This window comes from Pan troglodytes, chromosome 3 (assembly GCF_028858775.2).
Source record: "Pan troglodytes isolate AG18354 chromosome 3, NHGRI_mPanTro3-v2.0_pri, whole genome shotgun sequence".
Classification (NCBI taxonomy): domain Eukaryota; kingdom Metazoa; phylum Chordata; class Mammalia; order Primates; family Hominidae; genus Pan; species Pan troglodytes.
The window spans coordinates 163,286,947-163,314,524 of record NC_072401.2 but is presented as its reverse complement, the minus strand read 5'-3'; the positions used below and the strand labels follow the sequence as shown (position 1 = coordinate 163,314,524).

Below are 27,578 nucleotides of genomic sequence, written 5' to 3'. Positions count from 1 at the left end.
TTAAATGTTTTGTTACTCTTACGTAATTGATTATAATCAATAGGTAGTTGCCAGAAAAATTTTTGCAATTTTACATATGTGCTACAGATGTTCTTTTTTCCAAAGTTCCCATTTGCACTACCTTGAAAAATATATAAGCAATCAACTCAACAAAATAAACGATTTTGTGTTTTTTTTCCTATCAACTCTTTCCAGACATCAATGCCTTAAGGCAACTCTGTAATGGTGTAGAGGCTCATAAAGATTTAATCTCTGATGAAATATTTATGGAGTGTCCATTGGCAGTAAGATTATAAAGGTGTAACAGGGGTTCAGAATAAGTGCAAGATTTTGTCCCTGAATTCAGAGTGTCTGTTCTAAGGTCATAACTCTCAACCATGGCTGAGCCTCAACATCATACATTTGTTTTGATCTATTTAAGATTAGAAAACTGCTGAGGAAATAAAAGATCAGAAATGCTGTATCAGGATGCAGGTAAAGAGTAGGCTTGATATGTCTTTATACATATAACAAAACTCAAAATGTAATTTTGAGACTTGGCTAAGATTAATGGAGAATCCTGAAAAAAAGAGAATGTGTTAAGAATTATATAAACAAGAACAGCTAAATTCCGCAGTCTATTTGGATGCTAATCTGAGACCCCTCACCTTGTTTGGTGACCTCAACCAAGTTACTCAACATCAGTATATTTTAGTTTTCTTATCTGCAAAATGGGATTAATGATGGGGCCTTTTTTACAAAGTTGTTTAAATGATAAAATTTCATGTTTCAATTAAATTGTTCAGCATAGCACTCGACATATTTACATGCTCAATAAATATTTATTATTTATTTTAAATATACTGAAATATGCTGTTTTATTTTAAATATATTGAAAAGGTCTATGCTTTATTCAAACTGATGAGAGGATTAGTTAAAGTCTAGCTCATTCAAAAAGCTGCCTGAAAAGGAGTTTATAAAATTGTTCATTAAAGAAAATTTTGGCTGGAATATTTTAATTCCATTTAGAGGAAAGAGATAAAAACATGAATCAACAAATATACCTTAGAAATGATAATGGTAATTTAGATATGGTAATTTAGAAAGAAGGGCATTGTAACTAAAAGAGATTTGGTGTTATGGAATAACACAGATTTCAATAAAACACTTTAAAAGTTGTAGTCTTGGATAATTTTTACATCATTGGGTGAAGGAATCTTGATTATACTAGAAAGGGAAAGACTATATTCTCTAGGTAGCTACATAGAACATATGGAAAAGTGGTTTATTTCAGGTTTTAAAGAAATTTTAAATGAATTTTCTGAAAATATGCATTAAAATATGAATATACAGTTTTGCATATTTGAATATAAACAATCACAAATGCCATTCACATATATTCAGAATTTTCACTATTGTTTTTAATTATTCTTGTCCAGTGAAAGAATTCTCTGTTGTGATCTGGTCTCCATGATATTTTCTGGTTGTAATGAGTTTTACACGTTCTTGCCCTGCGTTTATGTCTATGTTATGCAGACTAGATATCTTGCTGTTATTTTTCTGGCCATCGGTAATTATTTTTTTTGCTCAAAATCTTTCTAAAAATACTCTTAACTCTAATCTTTCTCAATTAATTTCTACAAAAGTTTGGCTTTCCCCCCATTATACTCTACAACATGTCAAATATCTGCTTACTGTTCACGTGAGGTACAGCCTTTTGTCTTTTTATTCAGCATTTCAGTTCCTTAATAGTGTTCTGTCTGTATGAGCCCTGTTTTTAATGGTAGCCTGTGGTGAAGGCTGGAGTTATGTTATGGAGTTTGTATCAATAGTTACTTTTTGTGGAGGTTCAAGCTCCAAATCCTCTCCTATTGTGTAGCTCATAAGGCTTTCCCTCATTAAATCAGTGAGAGTGGCACCATGACAATTTCCTCTGGGAGCTGTAGAAATGTAGTATGATTGATCTTATATAATATGATATTGAGGATTTCTATTTTATTGAGATTTATTAAGGAAATATTCAGTTAAACTGTATGACAGCCAGAGTGTACAGTATGTTTCCCCTTGCCTCCCTTTCCTCCCCTTCTCCCTCCCCCTCCTCATCTCTTCTTCCTTGACTCCTCCTCCTCCTTCTCCTCTTCCCCCATTTATCTCTTTCTCTCTTTCTCTTCTCTGATCTTTTTTTCTCTGTCAGAAGATTTTTATCATTTTCAAGGTCAGGTTCAATAGCTCCATAATCATGTTCTTGTTTTCAATAAATCCGTAGTGGGTATCAGTTTGAGGGAAGCTATTTTTAACAGAAATTCACCTAGCATAAATATAGGTAAAGCCAGAAATATATAAGATATGCTTTTGGAGTACTATTATGTGAACATTGGTAAGTCAGTGGATACTATCCTATTTTAAAGATATAAATATTTTTTAAAAATCACAATTCAGAGGGAAAACAGTTTCTTTACCAAAAGATGCTGACACAATTATTTACATTTTACAAAAATGAAGTGAAGATAAATGCTTGCTTTTTATTGATAAATATTGTATATAAAATTAAAAACTGAGCAACACATTAAAAATTTAGAAATAAACATGAAAAATTCTAAACCCAAAATTAAAATTGGGAAAGGGCAAGGAACAAAAAACTCTTAGAAGGTAAATCCTCAGAGCAAATATATGGGAAAAAATCTTTAAGACTCTTTATAGTAAAGTATATTCAAAATTTGCCAATTACAACTTAAAAAGCTAGAGAGGATGTGGAGAAATAGGAATGCTTTTACACTGTTGGTGGGAGTGTAAGTTAGTTCAACCATTGTGGAAGACAGTGTGGCGATTCCTCAAGGATCTTGAATGAGAAATACCATTTGACCCAGCAATCCCATTGCTGGGTTATACCCAAAGGATTATAAATCATTCTACTATAAAGACACATGCTCACGTATGTTTATTGCAGCAGTATTCACAATAGCAAAGGCTTGGAACCAACCCAAATGCCCATCAATGATAGACTAGATAAAGAAAATGTGGCACATATACACCATGGAATACTATGCAGCCATAGAAAAGGATGAGTTCATGTCCTTTGCAGCGACATGGATGAAGCTGGAAACCATCATTCTCATCAAACTAACACAAGAACAGAAAACCAAACACTACATGTTCTCACTCATAAGTAGGAGTTGAACAATAGAACACATGGACACAGGGCAGGGAACATCACACATTGGGGTCTGTCAGGGGGTGGGGGGCTAGGGGAGGGATAGCATTAGGAGAAATACCTAATGTAGATGACGAGTTGATGGGTGCAGCAAACCACCATGGCACGTGTATACCTTTGTAACAAATCTGTACATTCTGCATATGTACCCCAGAACTTAAAGTATAATAATGATAATAATAATAATGGTAATAAAAAGAATTTTCTGTACCAGCACCTCATATCCTCATTCTCTGCAGCTGAGAAAAGGAAGAAATACAGGGGTTGACATGTTTCACAATGTTGTCTTTTGACTCAAACTTCAGTGGATCTACCCAGCCTTTCTTCTATGGCACATGCACTCTCAAAACACTTCCAGCCTTTTTTCTTCAAACCTGATAGTGTATTTGACCTCTTTTGTTTTGAGCGTTTTGTCTCAAATTTCCTCTTTGTTCCCTTTTCCTGTCTTTATCCCTGAGTTCAACTTATGACTGACAAGGAAGGCAGTGTGGTGTGGGAGCATGAAACACAGACTCTGGAGTAAGCCTACCTGGTTTCCAATCCTAGCTCCGCTAATTAGAGGCCAAGTGGAACTAGTAGCTTACTTGACATCTTAGCCTCCCCAGCTATAAAGTGAGAGAATATTAATAGATCTTGTTTTTTAAGTTTAGTATATTGATGAAATGTGTCCATTTTTGTGAAGTGTTTATAGTAGTGTCTGGCATACAGATAACTGCTTTATAAATAAAGATTAAATGCATTGAGTTTTGTCTTGATAATCTGTGGTTAATTAGCTTTCTGTTACTGATTGCAATGTTTTGGAATGCAAGAGTGTTTCTTCTTCATATAAATATGTCAATTATTCTTTCTTTTTTGATTTCTAATTTTTTCATACTCAGAGAAGATTTCATTAACTAAGAGTATATATAGTTTTATTATGACATTTTTTTGATTTAAGTATTCCATATAGATTTTATTTTAACAACAGCTTTACTCTGATATTCTCCACAAACCATAAAATTAATCCATTCGAAGTGTGCAATTTAGTGCTTTCTAGTATATTAGCAAAATTGTGCAGCCATCATGGCTGTCGAAGTTTAGAATATTTTCATCCCTCCAAAAAGGACTTCAGACTTATTAGCAGTTATTTCCCACTCCCCCATTCCCTCAGTCCCTGGTTACCACAAATCTGTCTTCTATGTCTATGGATATGGTCATTCTGGACATGTCATATAATTAGACTCGTACAATTTGTGGCTTTTTGTGTCTGGCTTCTTTCACTTAGCATATTAATTTCAAGATTCATGCAAAGGCCCTAAGGCTGAAAAGAAAGGTTTATTCATGTTGCAGTATATATCAGTACTTTATTCCTTTTTATTGTCAAATAATACTCCATTGTATAGATATAGTACATTTTATTTATCCATTCATCCATTGATAGACATTTGGGTTGTTTTCACTTTTTGCCTTTTATGAGTAATAAATATAGCTATGCACATTTGCATACATTTGCATACAATAGTATACAGCTATGCACATTTGCATACAGTTAGTATTAGACATGTTTTCAGTTCTTTGAGGTATGTACGTAAGAATGAATTGCTAGTCCTAAGTAACTTAGTTTAGCTTTTTGAGGAGTGGCCAAACTGTTATCCAAAGCAGAGGCACCACTTAATATTCTCACTAGCACTGTGTGAAGGTTCCAAATTTTCCACATCCTCTCCAACACTTGCAATTGTCTCTTTTTTATTTTAACCAATGTAGAGCATATGAAGTAGTATCTCACTGAGGTTTTTATTTGCATATCCTTAGTGACTAGTAATGCTGAACATGCTTTTATGTGCTTATTGTTCATTTGTAAATCTTTTGAGAAATGTTCGTTTGAATCCTCTACACATTATTTTAATCAGACTATTTGTTTTGTTTTGTTTTGAGATGGAGTCTCACTCTGTCACCCAGGCTGGAGTGCAGTGGCACGATTTCGGCTCACTGCAACCTCCACCTCTCAGGTTCAAGCAATTCTCGTGCCTCAGCCTGCTGGGTAGCTGGGATTACAGGCATGTGCCACCATGCCCAGCTAATTTTTGTATTTTTAGTAGAGACGGGGTTTCCTCATGTTGGCCGGGCTGGTCTCAAACTCTTGACCTCAGGTGATCTGCCCACCTTGGCCCCTAAAGTGTTGGGATTACAGGTGTGAGCTACCATGCCCAGCCTATTTGCTTTTTGATTGTTGAATTGTAATTACTCTTTATATATTCTGAATAGAAGATCCTTATCAGATAAATTTTCTTCAGATATTTCCTCTCCTCTATAGGGTATCTCTTTACTTTCTTGATGTCTTTTGAGCAGCAAAAGATTTTAATATTTATGAAGTTGAATTTACCTATTTTTCTTTGGTATGTTGTATGTGGCTGTTGGGATTCACTCTTAGTGGTGAGCTAATGATTGAACAGGGATTTAATTAAATGCCTTGCATCAGTAAGTCTCCCAGGCTTTGTTGAGGTTTCCTATCTCTGTTTTGTGTTACGGTATGAGTGTTCCTATATAGTTCACAACTCTGTCTTAGCCTTCAATTTCTGCTTGTGTAGAGTCTTATGTGCAGCTAGAGATGAGATAATAGGGATTCACACATCTCTGCTGAGCATGCACACAGTCCTGCACATTTGTGTGGCCTTCTAGACTCCTAGGAATATATGGAACTCTTCAAACTTTTCTACGGAGAGCCCATTCCTCAGGTTTATCTTGTAAAGTTTTTTAGTCAAACTATTGCTATCTACAACTAGTATCTCTGTTGCAGAAAGTTGTAATGTGAAACAACCGCTGTTGTTTCCTGATTTCAATAAAGACTTTAGGGGGCAGGTGTGGTGGCTGATTCCTGTAATCCCAGCACCTTGGGTGGCTGAGGCAGGAGGGTCACTTGAGGCCAGGAGTTTGAGATCAGCATGGCCAACATAGTGAAAACCTGTCTCTGCTAAAAATACAAAAATTAGCTGGGCGTAGTGGCTCATGCCTGTAATCTCAGCAATTTGGGAGGCTGAGGCGGCCGGATCACCTGAGGTCAGGAGTTCGAGACCAGCCTGGCGAACATGGTAAAACCCTGTTTCTACTAAAAATACAAAAATTTAGCAAGGCGTGGTGGCACAAGCCTGTAGCACCTGTAATCCCAGCTACTCAGGAGGCTGAGGCAGGAGAATCACTGGAACCCAGGAAGCAGATGTTGCAGTGAGAGGAGATCATGCCATTGCACTTCAGCTTGGGCAACAAGAGCGAAACTCCATCTCAAAACAAACAAACAAACAAACAAAAACCAACAATTAACTGGGTGTGATGGAGTGCTCCTGTGGTCCCAGCTACTCAGGTGGCTGAGGCAGAAGAATTGATTGAACCCGGGAGGCAGAGATTGCAGTGAGCCAAGATTATGTCACTGAACTCCAGAGCCTGGGAACCCTGCCTCAAAAAAAAAAAAAAAAAAAACATTAGGGATAGGGCTCTTTACACAGAGTGAACTTTAAGTGTTGCTCAAAGCTCAACTAAAAAGAAGTCATGAAAATGTATGTTCTCAAGGAGCTGCTAATCTATCCAACAGGTACAATTCTCTCAGGATAAGGTCTTGGAGGAGCTTCAGACCTGCTCTTTCCCTTCCAGTGTCTTCTAGAATGATGATTTTCATAGCTGGCATAGTTTTAAGGAGGCTGGTTCAAGGCCACCATGCAGCTGTGGAGAGCTGTTGTGGAAGTAAAGTTAAAATGCCACATAAATTTTGCCATTCTTACTAAGAGTCAGCCACTTTTTGAACAAATACTCTGTGGGCTATTGTGAACCTTTCTCTATTTCCAGAATTCTGAAAAAAATTGATTTTGGCATTTTTTGCCAGAATAGTCATTACCATAATGGAAGAGAAAATTTTCTGGTCTTTGCTGTTCTGGAGGTGCTTCATGGATTTGATTTTAACGGTGCAAGTTTTTTTTTCCTTTCTTTTTTTTCAAAATGGTTATGCATTTATCTCCACTATTTTGAAGCAGTATGGTTATTGTATTCAAACGTATTGATGGTATCTGGCCTTGGAAAATAAATGCTATTCTATGTTACGGCTATAAATGTTATCACTGAGATCACACTGCTTTAATAATTATTTTTATTGGTAAATATATAATTAAATAATATACAAGTAGTAGTTAACTACCAATGTGAAGAATGCAGTTAACAGGTATTTGTTTTAGCCATAAATAAGAAGAAAACACATTATAGCTATGCTAATCTTTTTTTATTTTTTAATTTGTAATTATTTCTTTATTTAGAGACAGAGTCTCACTCTGTCACCCAGGCTGGAGTGCAGTGGCACGTTCTCAAGTCACTGCAACCCCTGCCTCCCAGGTTCAAGCAATTTTCCTGCCTCAGCCTCCGGAGTAACTGGGACTACAGGTGTGTGCCACCACACACAGCTAATTTACGTATTTTTAGTAGAGACATGACTTCACCATTTTGGCCAGGCTGGTCTTGAACTCCTGACATCAAGTGATCCACCTGCCTCGGCCTCTCAAAGTGCTGGGATTACAGGTGTGAGCCACCGTGCCTGGCCTGTTCTAATCTTAAAAATGGGAACTAAATTAGAACACATATGTGGAAATTAAGTTACTTTATATATTAAACATGCATTTCAAATAAATATTAAAAAGCTATATTTATGAGTGAGATGATGCTTTTTAAACAAAACATATTGTTAGAAAATTATAATTACAGATCCTTTACGCTTATACACCCAACAATGCTCATTTTGATAATTTTAAAACAATATTTGAGTCTATTTGTTTTGTACCTGAATACACCTTTTAAAAATTGAAATTGTTACAATTAATTCAAAATGCAAACACCTTGTTTTATTTTATTTTTAATAGGACTTTGGAGATGATGGGTCCTTGTATATTACTAAGGTTACCACAACTCACGTTGGCAATTACACCTGCTATGCAGATGGCTATGAACAAGTCTATCAGACTCACATCTTCCAAGTGAATGGTAAGAAGTGATTTTTGTTACCCTAACTATTCAAAGAACACCATAGTTTACTAGGAAGTGAAGCCTTCAATTTTTTGAGTTTTTACAAGGTACTAATAATATTTCAAGTTTTGAGACTCAACTGATAATGTAAAAGTTTTTTAAGTAAAAAAAAAACCACAAAATTTCCAAGTGAATAAGCACTATAAATTAGTACTATTTTTGTTATAAAATATTAGAGTAACTCATTTTAATTGGAAAATTAGAACACAAGAAATTTACATTATTTTTTAGTTTAGAATATTAACAATTAGGCAAGCATAAATTTTAGAAACAAAAATTTTAAGCAGATCATCTATTTAATTGATTGTTTTAATGATATAGACTACTGTTATTCATGTATAGCAAGTTTTATACTCTTGATGGTTAATTTAATGTCTATCTATGAATGTTGACCAGGTGGGCTGATATCACTCCTACAATCAGAGCTTTTCTTTATTCTTGATTTAATTCAAATTTTAGTTATTTACTAGCATTAATACAGGATTACACATATTACTTATTAGTAAATATTTCATTTCCATAATTTATTGTAACATATATTTTAATATACTCTATGATTTATGAAAAGGAGGCAGAAACTTACATGGCTTTCTGTAGGAACAGCAAGATGGCTAGTGTGATGGGCATGAATTTAGAGGAGAGTGGCAGATAATGAGCTTGCAGAGGTAGCCTTGGGGCAGATCACATGGAGCCCTGTAGACTCAGGTAAATATTTGGATTTCCATTCTAAGTGTAAGGGGAAGCTGTCAAAGTGTTTAGTATACAGAGTAGCACATTCTGATTTATTTTAAAATAAATGAATAGTTTCAAGACTATTTTAGTGTCCAAGTAAGAGATAGTGGTAGCTTAAAATACAGTCTTAATGGTGGAGTTATAAAGAAGTGGTCACATTTGGAATATATTTTAAAAGTACTTCTGTCAGTATCACTGAGGAATAGCATGTGAGTGTGAGAGAGAGTTAAAAAATGATGCTAAGGAATTTGAAGGAAACAGGTATATGGGTGTGCCATTTACTACTTTGAAGAAGGAACACATTTTGAGATTGGATGAGATTAAATTTTAGCATGTTAACTTAAATATAATTATATTATCGATGAAAATGTCAAGTATTCAATTGAGGAACATGAAAGCCCAAAGTTGTATGTTCAGATAATATCAATATGTATACATTGCATTGAAAGTCATAAATCTGAGCTTAATTAGGTCACTTTAGAAATAAATATAAATGGATATGAAGTCAGAGGATTGAGCCTTGGATCTGAGGTTAACAAGTGGAGAAGACTGAGAAGGAGGACCCTGTGATGAGAAGTACGTGTACTGGAAATCAATTAATAAAATGTGCCAAAAAGTTTGAAAATATTGGGTAATCTGATTTGACTATTGTTGACGCTCCAGGGGAGCAGATCTAGTTCTTGGTTTCTGGTGAAAATACAGTTGGTATCTAGACATAATCAAGTCTTTGAACCCAACTTTCAATGAAACCAGGGAAGAAAGCAGGCGAGATGCAAAGTTGATTCATGGTGTTTCCAGTGGCCTCAGCTGTTTGGAGATGGACTTTCATATATAAAGTAATTGTACCTGCTGATACACAATGTTGAGAGGGTAGGACAAGTCTGTGCTGAGGATGCTCGTCCCTATAGGTAAATGCTGCATCCATGGGGAAATTGTTCTTGCACGTCTGGTCCTCACCTTCTATTTTGTGGTAAATGCTTACTGACTGTTTGCCTATTCAACAAGATTAATGCCCTGCCTTTTTTTTTTTTTTTTTTTTTTTTTAGCATTAGGGAGAGAATGTCTCCAATTTCATTTTTGGCTAGCAATTAATTCTGTCTTTTATCTCTTATCCTCATTCCCAGTCCTAGATCTTCCATGTAAGAGTTCTTAGTAGTTTTTAGAATGTATGGTGCATGTTCTCCACCTGCATCAGAATCACATAAAAGAAAAGATCACAAGTGCAGAACCCTGGACTTCACCAGCACTCTCAGGAATTCTGACTTGAAATTTGCATTTTGAAAAGCTTCTCAGGAAATTGTGATGCGTGGTAAAGTGTGACAACTATTCTAAACGGCTGCTCTTCAGGAGCTGCTGCTCTTCATTCATGTCTGATGTAGGTTTCTTACATAACTTACTCATTTGCCATGCTCCAGCTGGGAAACCCACGAAGGAGACTTTGAGCCAAACTACAGGCTTTATGTTGCAAGGTTGCATTGAGCAGCACTGGTGAAAGGCGGCTTCCCTGTTTCATCCCCTCCCATGAATGAACTGCTTACTCTCTGATCTCGGGTTTTTCTGAAGATGGAATATGGAAATAAAGAAATAATGAGGTCTCAGAAACAGAGTGCTCCCCATCAGCCTTAGCATTATGAATTAATCAAGAGGAATTCAATATTAGCAGTGATTGCTTGTGCTGAACTCTAATGCTTTTCCTTTTCGAGGTACAAGGGCCCCTGGGCCAATATCTCACAGGGAGCAAAACCAGTTTCTTTCCATTATGTCCCATAACATTTAAATTGCTCTGACTATCTTGGTATAAAGATTTTCAGGAAGGGATGGGGTTTGGAGAGAAAACCAATGATATTATCATTGCTGAGAAGGCAAACAAGATGAGGAGTATAATTTAAGCACTAGATTTCAGTACTTGTGTGCAATTATTAACCTTTCGAAGACCAGCTTTTGCCAAGTATTGGTAATAAAACTATGATTATAGTCAATTCAAGAGAGAAAGGAAAGTGAAAAAATCAAGAACACTTCTATCATTAACTCTTTTAAAGGAGAACATTTGCTGAAAGTAAAGAGAGAACTTTGCAGTAGCTGCAAAGCACCTGCATTCAAGGGAGTGAATTTTATAAAAGTTACAGATATGATCATCTTTTATGCTGATGGGAATAATCCAGTAAAGATTAAAAGCAGATAATTTATAAGACCAAAAGGATAATTATAGTAACAAATCAATTAAATTTAAAATTGATGTGATCTAATTCACAGAAGGACGGACTGATCTTTGGAAGATGAATAGTCCCTCTGTTGAAACAGGGAGAAAGACAGACTTTGGGAAAAGATTCGCAGTGTAGGAGCATGAGGACGTCCTTTTTGCATTACGTAAAGTTTCTTCAGGGAAATGAATAATACCATTGGTTGAAAGTGAAGAGTTTGTAATAGCTTTAGTGGTTTGAGGAGGGGAAGACATGTCGAATAATTATCTTGCAATGCAGGAGGGTGATTGAAATAATAATATGTAGTTGGTGTGTTGGGGAGAGCTTGGAGTATTCATGAAGTATGTTTTCCTTCTGTTGTGGTTGACTGTAAAGTGGCCATGAAAGAAAAAAGATTCTGATTTAGCTAGTGTTTTGTTTGTCAGGTGAGTAAGTGGGGGAATAGTTAGGAGAGAAGAAGTTAAATAAGTTTACAAGGGAGTGATTACAGTGGACTACAGACTAAGTGTGAGATAAGGACACAAGAGAGGACATGATAAATGTGACATGAAAATGGACTGGTGTTCCCAAGGATCAAATATTACTAGAATGAGGTACTAGAGAGGAAGATATGCAATACCTCAAAGCATTTTCTCAAAGCAGCTGGCAATTTCAGTTTCTAAAAAAATGTTTCTAGTTAGGTCAAGTCTATATAAAGGACTGTGTGGACCACTAAGGTTTGCTAGGGTTTTAAGCAGCCCAAATGTTCTAATCTAATTTGCCAGTTCTAGTCTTAATCACAAGGAAAAATAAGGTATAAAATAACACTGATTTATCAAATTCAACTATCATTGGTCAAAAATTTGTTCTACTGCATTTATATCAACAAGGGAAGGCAAAAAGTGTGTTTCAAAGTTTATTTTATATTTAACAGTGAGGGATTAACTTTAACTTCTATAACATAGACCCAAAAGGACAGGGGCTCAAAGGGGATACAGTGTATTCTTCTAACACAGAAAATAAGACAAGATAGGGTGGTTTGGGGATGGCAGATCTATAATGTCATCAATATCATAAGCTTCCTCTATTATGATTAGCACACAGTTTCTACCCTCAGTCTCATCCTGTGACTTCAAAATGGCTGTGGAAATTCTGTAGACCTTTCAACAGGGAAACAGGAAGAGGGAGGAAGGGGAAAATAACACCTGACACATGAGAAAGAACTTTTATTAATTTATTTTTTTTGAGACAGAGTCTTTCTCTGTTGCCCAGGCTGGAGTGCAGTGGCACCATCTTGGCTCCCTGCAACCTCCGCCCCCTGGGTTCAAGCAATTCTCTGCTTCAGCCTCCCCAGTAGCTGGGATTACAGGTGCCCGCCACCACGCCTGGCTAATTTTTTATTTTTTTTATTTTTTATTTTTAGTAGAGACGGGTTTCACCATCTTAGCCAGGCTAGTCTTGAACTGCTGACCTCGTGATTCACCCGCTTCAGCCTCCCAAAGTGCTGAGATTACAGGCATGAGCCACCGCACGCGGCTGAGACAGGACTTTTTAAAAAAGTTTTAATGAAAGCACCAGTGATAACTTCCACTGATCCTCCCTAAATGCAAAGACATGGCACAATATATTTCTCTGACTGTGACGTATTGCCACCCACAACAATATAAAGATTATGTTAACTAGAAGAAAGGGGAAAATAAATATCAAGTAGGTAACTAGCCACCTTATTTACAAAGTTTCTGATATATCAAAATATTTTGCCAAACAAAAAATAGAATAATGACACTTTATAATAACATATCTAGAAATGGTGGGATAAGTTACAAAACCACAGCCCTAAAATTGGTACTGTCTCTTTTTCGGTGTGTTCCTCTCCTTTGGTTTTATGGTGTTTTGTACTTGGCAGAAGAACTTTAAATGCATGTTTTTTATGTCAAGAAGTATAACAAACTTGGGATTACTCAAGTGTTGTAAGTCAACAACAACAAACAGTAGTTGGGAACAAGGAACAATACTGGATAAAAATACAACAAAAATGCAAGAAAATGCAAATTATCTACCAAATAGCACATTTATGGAATTCAACAAATCTCTAAAACTGGTTTAACTCATCTTATATTTTTCATTCACTTTTAGAAAAAGTTAAAAAGAACTTTAGAAAATCAGGCTTTCAGAATTTAAAATATTTATCTTAACAATTTGTCAATTCGTAATAAAAACAAAATATGTCATTGATTACCATAACAAGCCTGGAAAATACCACAAGTTACTGGAATTTGTAAAAGAGTCTCTTTGAAGTTCAAAGTCTGTTTAAATATCCTAGAGCATAAGCCAAATAAAAGTCTATCTATAGCCCGTTCCTTTTCAAACAATGGAAAATTAGATATTGAAATATGAGAGTGCTTCTGTGCCATTGTCTGAAGAAACATTATGTATAAATCAAAGTAGCCTGACTCTACCAGGGGATTTCATTTCATGCTTTTCTTTCTCTTTTTACATAAAGCAAATCGTCTTTAGATCTTAAGCTTATGATACAGAATGTTTGAAATTTTTAAAAGTCATCATTGTTTACACGCCCCTCTGGGCAGAAAGCTTGTCCATATTCACAGTGAAACTATATGTACACTGTTACTTCTCTCCCATTCAAATTATTTAAGCCCTCATACATAATATTGTGCGGATGTGTTTTCTATTGAAATAAGAAAACTTCTGCATAAAGTGATTGTTGTTTGTTGGTTTTACCAGATGTCTATATAAAACACCCTGATTTTTCTCCTTCAAAGTTTGGAAACATCTGTAAGAAAGACACAAAAGCCAGATATACAGATACAAAGCATGACCTTCATTACTGACAGAGCTATTATTTAGAAAACCCAGCTTAAGTCTGGGGCAACAATAGCTTTCTTTCTTGCATCATATAATTCAGCTTCCTCATTTGGTCATAGGGAACACTGGAATCTCTGCACTGGGTGTGGTAAACCTTCCTAGCTAAACTTGGCCAGACTGCAGAGAGATCTAGAAAGTGAGACAGTGAGATCTACAAAGTAGGAAGAGGTCTCCTTCACCCTCTCTTCTCCTCCCACTGTGAGTTAATAAATGAGAGAGTGAGAAGCTAGAGGGTTACCCTAGCTCAGTGATTGTCAAACTGTGGTTCATGCACAAGGAGCAACAGCAACATGTTTTAAAGGCAAATTCTCAGGTCTCATCTGTGGCTACAAATCAGAAGCTCTAAGTAGGGCATAGAACAATGTGTGTTCTAACAAACCTTCCTGGTAATTCTGGAGATAAGCTTTGAGAACTACAGTTTCCCTCCTAAAAAGATGACAGGTGGGAATATGTTTCCCTTCTTCATATTCTTCAACTCTTTATTCTTTTAATTTTGATTTAAAACTTTCAGTTGATTGTCATCTAGGAGATTGGCTCTTGCTTGGGGGGTGGTATTGGCCATGTATCATTTCAGGCTTTTGCCTCATGAGGCCCCACAGCAGACAGTATTCATGTCTTGCTCCATAGCCCACACAGGCCTCCTCATCTATGGTGAATATCCCTTGATAACTACTTACTGCCAAAGCTTGTCTCTCTGCCACTGTTCCTTAAGATTTTACTTATTAGTTAGTTTAGTGCAAAAGTAATTGCTTTTTTTGCACTTACTTTTAATGGCAAAACCACAATTACTTTTGCCCCAATCTAACTGCCCAAGAATCTTTATCAACTACACTCAAGGAAGCCCTAATATGCCAAGGAGTTGATGTCCTTAGGAATCATCATTAACCAATGAGGGACACAAATCAGTGGGTAAGAAGCACAGCTACCCACTCACTCAATGGGAAGCTCCTGAGGGGCATTCAACATTGTTCAAGGGGTCCACACTAGGATCCATTCCTTTTTTTCCATAGTTATGAATCTCATGAATGCATCCCCCTTCTTCTCTCACCTTTTATTGTAGTTTTCCTTTCATTGTCTAACTTTTCCCATTTTCACACTTGTCCCTCCTGGAATCACTTGTCAAATCAAAACTAGTTGAACCTAGGGTCTTTTCTCAGAGCTGCTTTTGGAGATATTCGTATTTTAAATAAATTTAAAGTTCTTCACTTAATAACAATTGCTGCTGTATTGTAGCTTCCCCTAAGAATTACTAGTGGGCGCTATGTTTGTTTACAGAAGACTTTGAACTATAATAAAACAGTACATAAATTCGTTAACTTCAAAGCCTCAAAATTCCCTCTATATACTGTTTCTCATGTCAAATTATGTTCAGTTACACTGTTCAATAGAGTTCTTCAGAGGCTCTGTGATTAAATTAAATCATGACATCAAGATGCTTCAATTATTGAACAGCAAGAATATAGACATGTTCAAAAATTAATATATAAATGTTCTAATTATTAAATTCTGAGAGAAATAAAACTGAAGAGATTAAAGTTCCAAAAAATTAGTCCAAAGTAATTAATATCCAAAATTAAATTCTTCTGCCCTTATAATTTAAAGTCTAAAGAAAGTCCAAAAGTTTAAACTACATGCAAAGTCCAAAGAACCAAGTTTTTCCCTGATTCTTTATTATGGTCACTTTCAGGGAAAGAAGTCCTTGAAAATGTATGACTTTGGGGTAACTTAAACATTTGTATCCTGGGCTTATTCTCACTGGATTTTGCAATCCATTTTCAAATGATCACATCCATTTTTTTTTCTTTTTTTCTTTTTCTTTCTTTTTTTTTTTTTTTTGTTTGTTTTTGTTTTTTGAAACGGTCTTGCGCCATCGCCCAGGCTGGAGTGCAGTGGCATGATCTGGGCTCACTGCAACCTCTGCCTCCCAGGTTCAAGCAATTCTCCTGTTTCAGCCTCCCAAGTAGCTGCAATCACAGGTGCCTGCCACCATGCCCAGCTAATTTTTGTATTTTAATGGAGAGGGGGTTTCACCATGTTGGCCAGGTTGGTCTCAAACCCCTGACCTCAGGTGATATGCCCACCTCGGCTTCCCAAAGTGCTGGGATTACAAGTGTGAGCCACCGTGCCCAGCCTCATTCATTCTTTATTCAATATTTCCTTTTTTGTACTGACTTCTGGTGTACTCCATAACATTTAGAATTCCATTTTATCTCTACTACTGACTTATTAGTTATATCTTTTTTTAAATTTTTGTCAGATATTGCTATAAGCCACACATACGATATGAAACTTAACATATTGTCATGTATTTTTAAATAATGTTTTACCACTTCATGTATAAAGAACCTTAAAACAGCATGCCTTGATCTCTGCCATTTTCATCCTTTGTAATAATATTATCAAACATTTAACTTCTACGTATGTTATAAAACACACAATATATTGTTTCATTTTTGCTTTAAAAGTTACATATCTTTCAGAGAGGTTTTTAAAATTAGGCATGAGAACAAAACATTTGCATTTCTGATCCTCCTCATTTTTTCATGTAAAACTGAATTTCTGAATTTTCATTTACTCTAATAAACATGCTTTAATAATTTGAAGTTCAGGTCTGCTCCTGATACATTTTCTTGGCCATTGTTTGTATGAAGATATTTTTACTTTTTTTTAAATTAAATAATATTTCTGTTGGATATTAAATTCTAAGTGGGCAGTTTTTGGTTTTTATTTTTCTTTCAACAATTTATAGATGTTCTATTGTCTTCTGGGTTGCTCTTGCATGGTTTCTAACAGGACATCTGCTGTATTTCTAGTATTTCTAGTCTCTTTTTTTCATTTATCTGACTGCTTTTAAGAGTTTCTCTTTATCATTGGGTATCAGCAATTTATATATGGTAAGGCTTGGTTTGCTTTTCTTTACTTGGATTTTTTTCTGCTAGAGATAACTCAGCTACTTGGACTTTGGGATATATATTTTTAAAACCTTTGAATAAACGTTTGGCCATTATTTTTTTCAAATAGATTTCTGTTTTCTCCATCCATTTGGACTCAAATTATAGGTATGTGTGTCTGATTGATATTTTCTCATAAATCACTGAATTCTCTTCCTTTTTTTCTCTCTGTCTCTTCAACATTTGTACTTACTGTACTTCACTTTCAATAGTTTTTATGCTCTGACTTTAAGGTCGCATTTTTTCTTTTATCTGTATGTCTAATCAGCTGTTATTCTCTACCAGAGTTCTTTTTCCTAAATTTATTTTAGATATTATATTTTTCAACGACATAAATTCTATTTAAAAAATAATTCTTACTTATTCTTTCATTGTATTTGTGTTTTCCTTTAAATCTTTAAACCTATTTATACTGGCTACTTAAAGTCCCTGCTTGCAATTTTTATCATGTCTGAAATTTATTGTCTCTTCCTATTCGCTGACATTTTTCTCTCATGAGTCATATTTTCCACTCCTTCTCACATCTGTTAATTTTTTTATTGAATGCTGAACATTGTTGAGAGGATAGATTTGCCGAAGCATTAAGTTTTGTTTAGGCATCAGTTTAATCTTTTTGAGACTTTAAAAAAGAAAAAAAAAACTATATTTGAGTCTGTCTAGAGTAGCCTTTACAGTAGGATCTGTTTCACTCTCCTTCTGATATGCAGTATGAGATGTTTTATGAAGTCTCCCTAGTCTGCTTTTTTCAGTTAAGTCTCTCCACTCTGGTTAATCCAACTCATATGGCACCTATCCTTGTGTAAGCTCTTGTAGCTTTTAAATGTAAGCTCCCTGATTGTAGTGGTTTCCGTAGTCATAAAATTTTGCCTGATTTTGAATAGTTTCATCCTAGGCATTAAGCCAAAGCCTCAGCAGATCTGTATTTAGATTCCCGTAGCTGTCTCTGCAGAGTTCTCTACTTTATGCTTTTCTTCTCTACAAATTCCAGCTGGCAACTTTTTGTGAATTCCAACTTCTCGTATCCTTAGTTCAGTGAGACCTTTCAGTTCTCTCTTTCTGCATCAATGTCAATGGATGCCGCCAGGAAGAAAGCCAAGACAATTATACACCTCATCTTGTTTTCTTTTTCTTTTTTTTTTTTTGTCTTTTTTCTTCTCTTCTTTCAGGGATTGCCATCCTTTGCTGCTGGTTTTCCAATGTTTCATGACACTCATTTCATATTTGTTCTGTTTATCTATGACAAATGGCTTACAAGTTTTAAGTTATAAGTTTTCTACCATAACCTTCTCTATCATGTCAATTTTCTTAAAGGCCTTAAAGTTGTATGGATTAGAGGAAAGTTTTCCTAAGACCCTCATTTGTAAAAAGTTCTGAAAGTTAGTACACATGACTAATATTGACAGCATCAGCCCTACATACAATAAATTTAGAAATTTTAAGTAATACCTATTTTGTTCTCTGAGTCTGGTACATAATTCTGCCAAAAAAACATGGCAAATACTCACTAGAACAAGAAAGGAGAATTAATCCCTGTTCTAAAAAGAAGTGTTATTTTTGGCTGTCCTAAGATATAGATTTCCTATAACAATTGCACAAATTTAAAGAACTTATATGACTGGATCATAACTTCTCATAAAAATGTTAATTTTGTCACTATGTATGGAGAAAAGACTATTTGTGGTCTACCACATAAATTTTGATAGTTTTCCTCAGTAATTGAAGCTCAGTATTAGCCAGCCTATGGACGCCTACCTAAAGATTACCTTCCTCAGTCCTCCTTGAAACTTTTTTCTATGACAAATTTTTGGCCAATGGATTGAGAAGGTAATTATTGTTTTTCATATCTCAATTATGATACTAGAAAAGATATATGTCATCTATTTCTCTTTTTGTTTGTTGAAAAATGAGTGTGATGATGATAGTTGGAGGAGCTATTTTAAATTTGAAAAAGGAGAGTCTAATGTGTTAAGAAAGGGATCCAGTTTCTATTTTCTGCATATGGCTAGCCAGTTTTCCCAGCACCATTTATTAAATAGGGAATCATTTCCCAGTTGCTTGTTTTTGTCAGGTTTGTCAAAGATCAGATGGTTGCAGATGTGTAGTGTTATTTCTGAGGTCTCTGTTCTGTCCCATTGGTCTGTATATCTGTTTTTGGTACCAGCACCATGCTGTTTTGGTTACTGTAGCCTTGTAGTGTAGTTTGAAGTCAGATAGCGTGATGCCTCCAGCTTTGTTCTTTTTGCTTAATATTGTCTTGGCTATATCGGCTCTTTTTTGGTTCCATATGAAATTTAAAGTATTTTTTTCTAATTCTGTGAAGAAAGTCAATGGTAACTTGATGAGAATAGCATTGAATCTATCTATTACTTTGGGCAGTATGGCCATTTTCATGATATCGATTCTTCCTATCTATGAGCATGGAATGTTCTTCCATTTGTTTGTGTCCTCTCTTATTTCCTTGAGGAGTGGTTTGTAGTTCTCCTTTAAGAGGTCCTTCACGTCCCTTGTATGTTGTATTCCTAGGTATTTTATTCTTTTTGTAGCAATTGTGAATGGGATTTCACTCATGATTTGGCTCTTTATTTGTCTGTTGTTGGTATATAGGAATGGTTGTGATTTTTGCACATTGATTTTGTATTCTGAGACTTTGCTGAAGTTTCTTATCAGCTTAAGGAGTTTTGGGGCTGAGTCAATGGGGTTTTCAAAATATACAATCATGTCATCTCCAAACAGAGACAATTTTACTTCCTTTCTTCCTATTTGAATACGCTTTATTTATTTCTCTTGCCTGATTAACTCAAGATGGATTAAAGACTTAAATGTGAAACCCAAAACCATAAAAACACTGGAAGAAAACCTAGGCAGCCGTGCACGGTGGCTCACGCCTGTAATCCCAGCACTTCAGGAGACCAAGGTGGGTGGATCACAAGGTCAGGAGTTCATGACCAGCCTGGCCAAGATGGTGAAACCCTGTCTCTACTAAAAATACAAAAATTAGCCACGCGCAGTGGCAGGTGCCTGTAATCCCAGCTACTAGGGAGGCTGAGGCAGGAGATTCATTTGAATCCAGGGGGCAGAGGTTTCAGTGAACCAAGATGCACCACTGCACTCCAGCCTGGGCAACAGAGTGAGACTCTGTCTCACAAAAAAAAAAGGAAAAAAAAAGAAAACCTGGACAATACCATTCAAGACATAGGCATGGGCAAAGACTTCATAACTAAAACACCAAAAGTAATTGCAAGAAAAGCCAAAATTGACATAGAGATCTAATTAAACTAAAGAGTTTCTGTACAGCAAAATAAACTCATCAAAGTGAACAGGCAACCTACAGAATGGGAGAACATTTTTTGCCATCTTCTTATCTGACAAAGGTCTCATATCCGGAATCTACAAGGAATTTAAACAAATTTACAAGAAAAAAACAACTCCATCAAAAAGTGGGCAAAGTATATCAACAGACACCTCACAAAAGAAGGCATTTATGTGGCCAAAAAACCATTGAAAAAAAGTTCATCATCACTGGTTATTAGAGAAATGCAAATCAAAACCACAACAAGACACCATCTCATGCCAGTCAGAATGGCGATTATTAAAAAGTCAGGAAACAACAGATGCTGGCAAGGCTGTGGAGAAATAGAAATGCTTTTACACGTTGGTAGGAGTGTAAATTAGTTGTTCGACCATTGTGGAAGACAGTGTGGCAATTCCTCAAAGATCGAGAACTGGAAATGCCATTTGACCCAGCGATCCCATTACTGCATATACCGAAAGGATTATGAATCATTCTACTATAAAGACACATGCACATGTATGTTTATTGGAGCACTACTTACAATAGCAAAGACTTCAACCAACCCAAATGCCCATCAATGAAAAACATGGCACATACACACCATGGAATACTATGCAGCCGTAAAAAAGGATGAGTTCATGTCCTTTGCAGGGACATGGATGAAGCTCGAAGCCACCATTCTCAGCAAACTAACACAGGAATAGAAAACCAAACACCGTATGTTCTCACTTATAAGTGGGAGTTGAACAATGAAAACACATGGACACAGGGAGGGGAATATCACACACTGGGACCTGTCAGGGCTTGGGGGCAAGGAGAGGGAGAGCATTAGGACAAATACCTAATGCATATGGGGCTTAAAACCTAGATTATGGGTTGAGAGGTGCAGCAAACCACGCTGGCACATGTATAACTATGTAACAAACCTGCATGTCCTGCACATGTATCCCAGAACTTAAAGTAAAATTTAAAAAAAAAAGAAAAAAAAAAGAAAAAGGAAAGTCATGTTTTGTAGTAGAGGAAAAAGATAGAAGTTGCCTGGGTGTGGTCAGGTGAATATTCTCTCCAAAAGATTTCCACATCCTAATTTCTGGAATATGTGAATGTTACCTTATATGGCAAAGGGGAGACTTGCACATGTATATAGTTTAAGGATCTTGAGATAGGAAAGTTATCCAGGTTGGTGCTAAATATAATTATAAGGGTCCTCATCAGATGAAGGCAAGAAGGTAAAAGAAGGAAGCAGGATATGTGATAACAGAGCAAAAGGTTGGAGTGACTTGAGGAATGAGTCATCAGCCAATAAATGCAGACATCTTCAAGAAGCCAGACAATGCATGAACGTGGATTATCCTGTGTACTCTCCAAACCCAACTAACTCTACCCACACCTTGACTTTAATTCAGTGAAACTGATTTTGGTCTTCTGGCCTCCAGAATATAAGAGAATAAGTTTGTGTTGCCTTAAGCCACTAAATTTGTGGTCTTTTATTCTTTTCTTTTCTGTCTTTTCTTTTGTTTTCTTTCTTTTCTTTTCTTCTTTTCTATGTGTCTTTCTTTCATTTTCTTTTCTTTTTTTTTTTTTTTTTTTTTTTGAGCTGGAGTTTCTCTCTTGTTGCCCAGGCTGGAGTGCAATGGTGCAATCTCGGCTCACCACAACCTCCTCCTCCTGGGTTCAAACGATTCTCCTGCCTCAGCCCCTGGAGTAGCTGGGATTACAGGCATGCGCCACCATGCCTGGCTGATTTTGTACTTTTACTAGAGACAGGTTTGTCCATATTGGTCAGGCTGGTAGCGAACTCCCGACCTCAAGTGATCCACCCTCGGCCTCCCAAAGTGCTGGGATTACAGGCGTGAGCCACCGCGCCTGGCTTTATTTTCTTTTATCTCTCTCTCTCTTTTTTTTTTTTTTTTTTTGACAGGGTTTTAGTCTGTCATCTAGGCTGGAATCAAGGACAGTTGTGCAATCAAGGCTCACTGCAAGCTCCACTTTCTGGGCTCAAGCAATCCTCCCACCTCAGCCTCCCAGGTAGCAGGGACTGCAGGCATGTGCCAGCACACTTGGCTAATTTTTGTATTTTTAGTAGAGATGGGTTTTTGCCATGTTCACCAGGCTGGTCCGAAACTCTTTGACTCAAGCAATTCGCTTGACTCAGCTTCCCAAAATGCTGGGACTACAGGCGTGGGCCACCACGCCTGACCAAATTTGTGATATTTCTTAAGGCAGCATTAGGAAACAAATACACTAAGTTATGCAATAAGATCTAATTACTAAACTGTCCTTTGACCATCTATAAGGGCTTGTTTACTTACATCTTGTTTAGGCCACCGTTCTAAGGGTCTCTTTTTTATAATAGCTTACCCCATACCCACACCATCAAGCCACCGTATCACTTTTTGATTAAATATCAGGATTTATGTCTTTTTAGTGCTCTATGTTTTTTCTTACTTTATTGTAGCAGTTTAAACCATATCCTACCTTTATTTGTCAAGTTTATTTCTCACTTCTCCTACAGTCTGATTGTGGGTTGGTAGAGTTCTGTTTCATTCAGTCACCCAGTGATGCAGACATCTTCTCTCTTGAGGTCACAGTATCACATAGGACAATGCTATTCCATGTTCTTGCTCCAGTCTGTGCACTACTTGTTACCTGTACATGAGATAAATTATAGAAATTATAAGCTTTAAAAATTTTCTAGAAAGTTTATATTGCTATAGTATCTATGTAAGTAATCTTATTTTCTGGTAACTATAAAAATTAGAGGGAAAAAGATTCCCACCACAAATCATTTTAGCCTCACTTCCCTAAAGCCTTGGAGCCCTTCAGTGAGTCTTCTGTGTCTGTTTGGAAGACACCAGAACATGTGAAGGAAGGTGTGCAAGCTTTTATAAGGAAGGCCTTGTGGCAGCCAACAGCACTTTTGCCTACTTGTCAGGGGTCATAATCAGTGCATTCTTCTATTCTTCTTCTTTCTCTTTCTCTCTCTCTCTTTTTTTTTTTTTTTTTAGACGGAGTCTCACTCTATCACCCAGGCTGGAGTGCAGTGGCACAATCTCAGGCTCACTGCAACCCCGAACTCCTAGGTTCAAACGATTCTCCTGCCTCAACCTCCCAAGTAGCTGGGATTACAGGTGCCTGCCAACATGCCTGGCTAATTTTTGTATTTTTAGTAGAGGCGAGGTTTCACCATATTGTCCAGGCTGGTCTGGATGGTCTTGAACTCCTGACCCCAGGTGATCCACCCGCCTCGGCCTCACAAAGTGCTGGAATTACAGGTGCGAGCCACCATGGCTGGCCCATAATCAGTGCATTCTACTACAAGAGAGCTAGTTGTGTATTTAAAAAAGAAGAGGAAATACGCTTATTGTGTCTCTAGCCTAATTTTGTCACAAGATCACAATGCTCAGAAGCTTTTTGGGGGAAGAAAAAATTATGCACAGAGTCACTTCTCTGAGAAAACATTAAAGACACTCACGATGCCTCTTGGGAACAGGCAATTTTGGACCCAGCACCACAACAGAATTACCTGTGTTTACGAAATGCACTCCACAGGGATCTCACCAAGGCTCCACATTGCTTCAGTTGCCATATATTCTTTAGCTGACTCTGAATCTAAAATTGAGATTAATGTTTCTGAAGACTGTATCCTCCGGGGGATCCTGCCGACATATACCTCACCAAGAGGTCGATAATGTATTATTTCCTCTATTTATAAAGGTTCTCAATCTTGCGCAGTATTCAGTTTTTTGTTACATTTCCCCCCTCCTTCTAATGCTCTATTTTTCTTAATTGTTCCATTCTTTATTTTGTGAGAATTCAGTCACTTTATAACAGTTTAGCCTGCTTTTTGATGTGAACTTTTTTCTTTTTTTTCCTTTGGGAGGGCGGTCTGCTAGAAATTTGTCTTCCTTCCTTTTTATTTCTCTCTCCTTTCTGACCCACACATTTTTGTTCCCATGTATTCTCCTCTATATTTTTCTGTGGGGTTTGTCACAGTGAGAGATATGAAAATATGATCTCTGTCTGCCAAAACCATCCACTGTTCAAATATTTTCCACCTTTTCCTTAGTGATTTGGCAGATCCCACCTAGGGGCTTTTCTCCCATTAGAGCAACATCTAACCTGTGCCTTGACATAATCCATTACTTTCTTTCCCAGATTCTTTTTACTATGTTTCATCTTGGCCGTGTCTTCCCTTGGAGTCTTTTTTTTTTTTTTTAAACGGAGTCTTGCTCTGTCACCCAGGCTAGAATGCAGTGGCACGATCTTGGCTCACTGAAACCTCCACCTCAAGCGATTCTCCTGCCTCAGCCTCCCGAGTAGTAGCTAGGACTACATGCACCCACCACCACGCCTGGCTAATTTTTGTATTTTTGGTAGAGACGGGGTTTCACCATGTTGGCCAGGATGGTCTCAATCTCTTGACCTCGTGATCCGTCCGCCTCAGCCTCCCAAAGTGCTGGGATTACAGGTGTGAACCACCACACCCGGCTCCCTTGGAGTCTTAACTCCATAGATTTCCTGGTCATATCCTTTTAGGTCCAGAGCATAGCTGCAGGCTCACCTGCAATAACTGCTACTTTGAAATACATTCAGAGATGCCATGAGAATTTTAGTGTTCTTTGTCTTTCTTACACAATTTTATCTACGATGTTTGTAAACACTTGATAAAGTTCTCTGAACTATTAGGAATTTTTCTTAATTATTTTTATTTTTATGTGTCCCCAACTTCATGCTTATGAAGTCAAGTCACATCCCTCCTCTACTTAAAATCCCATTGGCTCCCAATGTCTCTCAGATTAAAAGCCAGACTTTGAATCCCCTAAATAACCGTAAATGTTCTGATTTCTCAGTTTTTGTGGTATCTTCCTACCCTATTTCTCTTTCCTTTTCAGAAAAGAAAGTGTAATCCAGCTGCATTCAATGTACACTTCCTTTTGGACCTTATACATAACAAACATTTACACTTGGCTATTTCCCCTGCCCAGAAGATTCTTCGCCAGATCTCCATAAGTCTCAGTTTCAAACTCTTTCAACTCTGCTTAAATGTCACATTTTCAATGAAGCTTACCCAGACTACACTATTTAAAATTTTAACTATGCCCCCACCTGCTCTTCACTCACTCACTGTCCTGCCCAGTCTTCTCCACAGCACAGTTTTTTCACCTTCTACAAAACTGCACATAGCCTAAAATACTCTACACACTACTTTTCTTCCTGTATTAATGTCTTCGAAATAAGGATACATTCCACTGTATTGTTACAAAAAAACAAGGGTATATATTAAAGAGGCAGCATTTTTTAATGTATATGAGTAGATGAATAGATGTTTCTCATTAGCTCCTGGTTCTGGAAAGCTTTGACGTATCCATTCTTTCTACTCCCTCCCTGAGGTTTTTCATGTTCTTCTGTTGTTAGATTGCTAGGCCCCAACTCAGGTTTTATTCACTAGACAACTAAAACATTTCTTCATTGTCTAAGGATACTGTCCTTAAAAGAATTTAGTCCTTAGAGCCACAATGTGGGGGTGTGTGTGTGTGTGTGTGTGTGTGTGTGTGTGTGTGTGTGTGTTTGTGTGTTGGACTTAAAGATCTCATTTTCCTTTTCATATCTGGCAGCTGTGTCCTCCAAGATGTCCTCTTAAATAAACTTTATCCAGCATAATCAGTCTTTCTTCCTCTATTTTCCTTTCATTTTCTACTATTTATGTTGTGATGGAAAATCAAAGGTATATGTTTTCAAACCACTTCAGTTGCTACTTGTTATCTTGAGCAAACCCAATTCTCAGAGACAGTGGAGGAACAGAAATGTAATTGCTGTCTTAGGCTTTAAGTTGGCAACACCTCCTTTGAGTTGTTTTTCCACCCCACCCTTGAAATTGATTTCTCTAAAATAAGACACTTTTTTCTTGGTGTAATGGTTTGAGACATTCCTTGGCTTAATGGTGGCCTTCACAACTTCCATGATGTAATTCTGGTATTTGAAACAGGTAACCCTTGGGCCAAGATCTTGGATACCAAGAAATGTTTATGGCAGCCATGGCTTTTTACTTTGTATTTGTTCATTAATTGCTCATGCTTGTAATCCTAGCACTTTGGGAGGCCAAGGAGGGAACATTGAGGCTAGTTTGATACCAGCCTAAGTAACATGGTGAGATCTCATCTCCACTAAAAATTATCCAGGCATGGTAATGCACACGTATGTTTTTGTAGTCCCAGATACTAAGGAGGCTTGAGCCCAGGAGGTTGAGGGTGTAATGAAATATAATACAATATATAATCTTTCTTTGGGTGAAGACACATTGTAGAAAGCCATGATAAGAAAATACATAAATAACAGAACTGGGGTACTTGCTACCTTTGAACAAGTCTCTCTTTATAGAAAGTTAACCCTGCAAGATTCCTTCTATATAACTAAAGACAGTACATGTAATTTTGTTAGTCAGTTTAGTACTGCTTAACTATAGCTGCTATTAATAATTTAGAGTAATAACCTATATTTGTGCTTTGTATTACTAATGGAAATTAGCTGCCGATGCATTAGGTAAACAACAACAACAAAAAAACTGCTTACAGACCTGGTTAAGAAACATAGCAAAAGCCATTTACTGATACATAAAATAACTTATCTCTGCCTTAGCCTTGATTTTTAAACCAGGCCAAACTTGATCTGTGTAATTCAAAGCTGAATAATGACAGCTCCTACATAGGGTGACCTGCTTCCTAATGTGTATATTTGTTAGACATAACTCTGCCTGCATAAACACAGCTATTCATTTATGGGGAAAACTTACCCAATAGGATAACATTAAATTATGCCATATTTAGTAAAGCTTAAGACCCAAAGCCACCTGCGGAGGCTGCGGCATATAAAAGCTAACTTCCCTACTGTAAAGAAGATCAGCTCTAAGGCATATACCATCAGGGCTAAGTTACCCGCTGAAGCCATTTCAAAAGCTTTGATTCCTCCTGGTGTTACTGTGTCAACTGCACTTTATTCTTTGTAAGTTTCTAGAGCGTTCTCAAAGCATCAGATGTTGCACATATAGGAGATTGGTAAAGAACATCACTCTCTTCTTCCTCCTGATCCTTGTCTTCAGAACCAATTAAGAGAAAGATGCAATAGTGATTGACATAAAGGACAAAATATTACCTGCATTGTGGGTAAAGCTGCCTAGAGAAGGTGGTTGAGATATATGGCAAATATGGACTCCAAAATTTGCCAAGTCATGGGCGTTGCTGGGCAACCCTAGACTTCAGCACACGGAGACAGAGCCAACACTGCTGATCTCGTATTGCCAAGAGAGCAGT

At 36.8% G+C, this 27,578-nt stretch overlaps 1 protein-coding gene across 3 annotated transcripts in view; it reads left to right on the top strand.

The window, feature by feature from the left end:
- FSTL5 (follistatin like 5) overlaps nt 1–27,578 on the top strand; it is an 816,338-nt gene that overhangs the window by 604,475 nt on the left and 184,285 nt on the right. For all 3 annotated transcript variants that reach the window (XM_016952467.4, XM_016952464.4, XM_063809978.1), the window contains one exon: nt 8,065–8,185. In XM_016952467.4, the coding sequence (XP_016807956.2) occupies nt 8,065–8,185 (121 nt within the window). The remainder of the gene's footprint in view (nt 1–8,064; nt 8,186–27,578) is intronic.